Raw genomic sequence first — 2540 nt, 5'->3', positions numbered from 1 at the left:
TTTATTTATTTATTTAGAATGTGTGAGTTGGGGGACAGGCAGAGGGAGAAAGAGGGAGAGAATCTCAAGCAGATAAGTGTGGAGCTCTGTGCAGGGCTCGATCTCACAATCCTGAGATCATGACCTGAGCTGAAACCAAGAATTGTATGCTCAACCATCTGAGCCACCCAGGCATCCAAAAAGCAAAACAATCTTTAATGAATTAAAGGACTTTCTTTCATATACAAATTAGTCCTATGTTGTGTGTGTGTGTGTGTGTTTATATTTCTTTCTTCATTTTAGAAACATGGAATGACCTTAGTAAGTTACCTCACTGATACACAACAAAACAATTTCCTTATCTTTGAAATTGCATATTTCTTATATATTGTTGTATGATAATCTCAAGAGGCAAAATAAATACTAATGTAACTACTTATCTAATTTTTCCACATGAGCAAATTAGTAACAATCAAGATGAATTGATAAAAGGAGGCCATTTACCAGAATAAAAAAAATAGAAAATAAAATTTCTACTCCTTCAAATGCTTTTTAATTGCTGTATAACTATATTGTTTCAAAGTGATATGACACATAAATTAATTTCAAATTATAGACAGTGATGCTGATATGTTTAATATTATATATTTTCATAAGTTCAACTATTAGTCATCAAATAGAAATAGGAAATCATCAGTGCTTATTGTGGCTTTATTTTTATTTATTCTCTTTGTATAAAAGAACTTCTGGAGCCTTTCTGAATCAAAGAAATGGATCTTAAAAATGGATCTGTAGTGACTGAGTTTATTTTACTAGGATTTTCTGGACGATGGGAACTTCAGATTCTCTTCTTTGTAACATTCTCCTTAATCTACAGTGCAACTGTGTTGGGAAATATTCTCATTATGGTCATAGTGACATTTAGTTCCACTCTTCATTCTCCCATGTACTTCCTCCTTGGAAACCTCTCTTTTCTGGATATGTGTCTCTCCACTGTCACCACGCCCAAAATGATCACAGACTTACTCAATGAACACAAGACCATCTCCATATGGGGCTGCATGACCCAGATGTTCTTTATGCACTTCTTTGGGGGTGCCGAGATGACTCTTTTGATAGCCATGGCCTTTGACAGATATGTAGCTATATGCAAACCCCTGCACTACAGGACAATCATGAGCCAGAGGCTGCTGAGTGGGTTTGTGATACTTTCATGGACAATTGGGTTTGTACACACCATGAGCCAGATGGTATTAACAGTAAACTTGCCTTTCTGTGGCCCCAATGTCATAGACAATATATTTTGTGACCTTCCCCTTGTGATTAAGCTTGCTTGTATGGACACATACACCCTGGAATTCTTTGTCATTGCTGACAGTGGGCTGCTCTCATTCATCTGTTTCATCCTCCTCCTTGTCTCCTACACTGTCATCCTGATCACTGTACAACAAAGATCATCTGGAGGGCTCTCCAAGGCTCTGTCCACACTGTCTGCACACATCATTGTGGTCACTCTGTTCTTTGGACCTTGTATCTTTATCTATGCCTGGCCATTCAACAGTTTTGCAGGCAATAAAGTCCTTGCTGTATTTTACACTGTTATCACGCCCTTACTGAATCCTATTATTTACACTCTGAGAAATCAGAAAATGCAAGGGGCCATGAGAAAATTACAGTTCCAACATGTTATCTCTATACAGAACTTCTAGATTTGAGCACCATATAATTAACACAACTTTCAAATACTGTGCTAACAGAAGCTGAATAGATTGTATATAATACATGGTTTCACTTATCTTATGTTAGAGTGACTAGTCCAGAACCATACTTGTGCAAAACATCATAAAATATTTTAATTCATATTTACTACTGCTAAAGCTCATAATGATAATGAGTGACCTACAGCAAAATAAACATTTGAAATCACTGAGCACTTTTCCATAGATATTCAATATATATTTATTAGTGAAGAAATAAATATTAAAAATATGAGAAATACTAATAGAAATGATTTTAATAGATGTGGATTGTTAACAACATTCATAAAGTTATACTATCTTTAGATGAGGTAGCAGTACAAATCATGAGTGAAATAATGTGAACAGTGGGAAAGATACCATTCTAATCTCTTGATCCAAAGAGAAAAAAAATAATAATAAAGTTTGACAGTAGAGTGAATATAAAATAAAGAGAATAATATACCAGAGGGAAGGAACAAATGCAAGGATAGTTTCAGAAGAACTACAAAAAGCAGCCTTGAAACCAAGTGCTCCAAGAAATATCGTAAGGATGCATAGTTGCCTTTCAAACCTCAATAACTAAAAGCAGAAGTATATTTCTTGGTTTTAGGTACTATATCATGTAATTTATTCTTTCCCAAGAGCTTTACATAAAACTACGCTTAAATTTGCCTCTGATAATCTTGTAATCCTTATTTTAATTATCAGTTAAATCTGATTTGATTGTGAGTGTTGAAGAGGGGGCAGTGCATGGTAAATTGGGAATCCCATACTCATTGATGGTAATCTTAAGTACCCTCTCCCAATTCGAGACACCAACAT

At 35.0% G+C, this 2540-nt stretch overlaps 1 protein-coding gene across 1 annotated transcript; it reads left to right on the top strand.

Annotated features, from left to right (window-relative positions):
• Positions 1 to 749: 749 nt before the first annotated feature.
• Positions 750 to 1688, top strand: LOC116867523 (olfactory receptor 4L1-like). Its single transcript, XM_032857145.1, has one exon. The coding sequence runs from the start codon at positions 750 to 752 to the stop codon at positions 1686 to 1688; it is 939 nt and encodes a 312-aa protein (XP_032713036.1).
• Positions 1689 to 2540: the final 852 nt, after the last annotated feature.

Source organism: Lontra canadensis, unplaced genomic scaffold, assembly GCF_010015895.1.
Source record: "Lontra canadensis isolate GAN:19392208 unplaced genomic scaffold, GSC_riverotter_1.0 scaffold12, whole genome shotgun sequence".
NCBI lineage: Eukaryota > Metazoa > Chordata > Mammalia > Carnivora > Mustelidae > Lontra > Lontra canadensis.
This window is presented reverse-complemented; position numbering and strand designations above follow the sequence as displayed.

Excerpts from the sequence above, each read along its gene's own strand:
- LOC116867523 (XM_032857145.1), top strand. The coding sequence starts at position 750 with ATGGATCTTAAAAATGGATCTGTAGTGACTGAGTTTATTTTACTAGGA.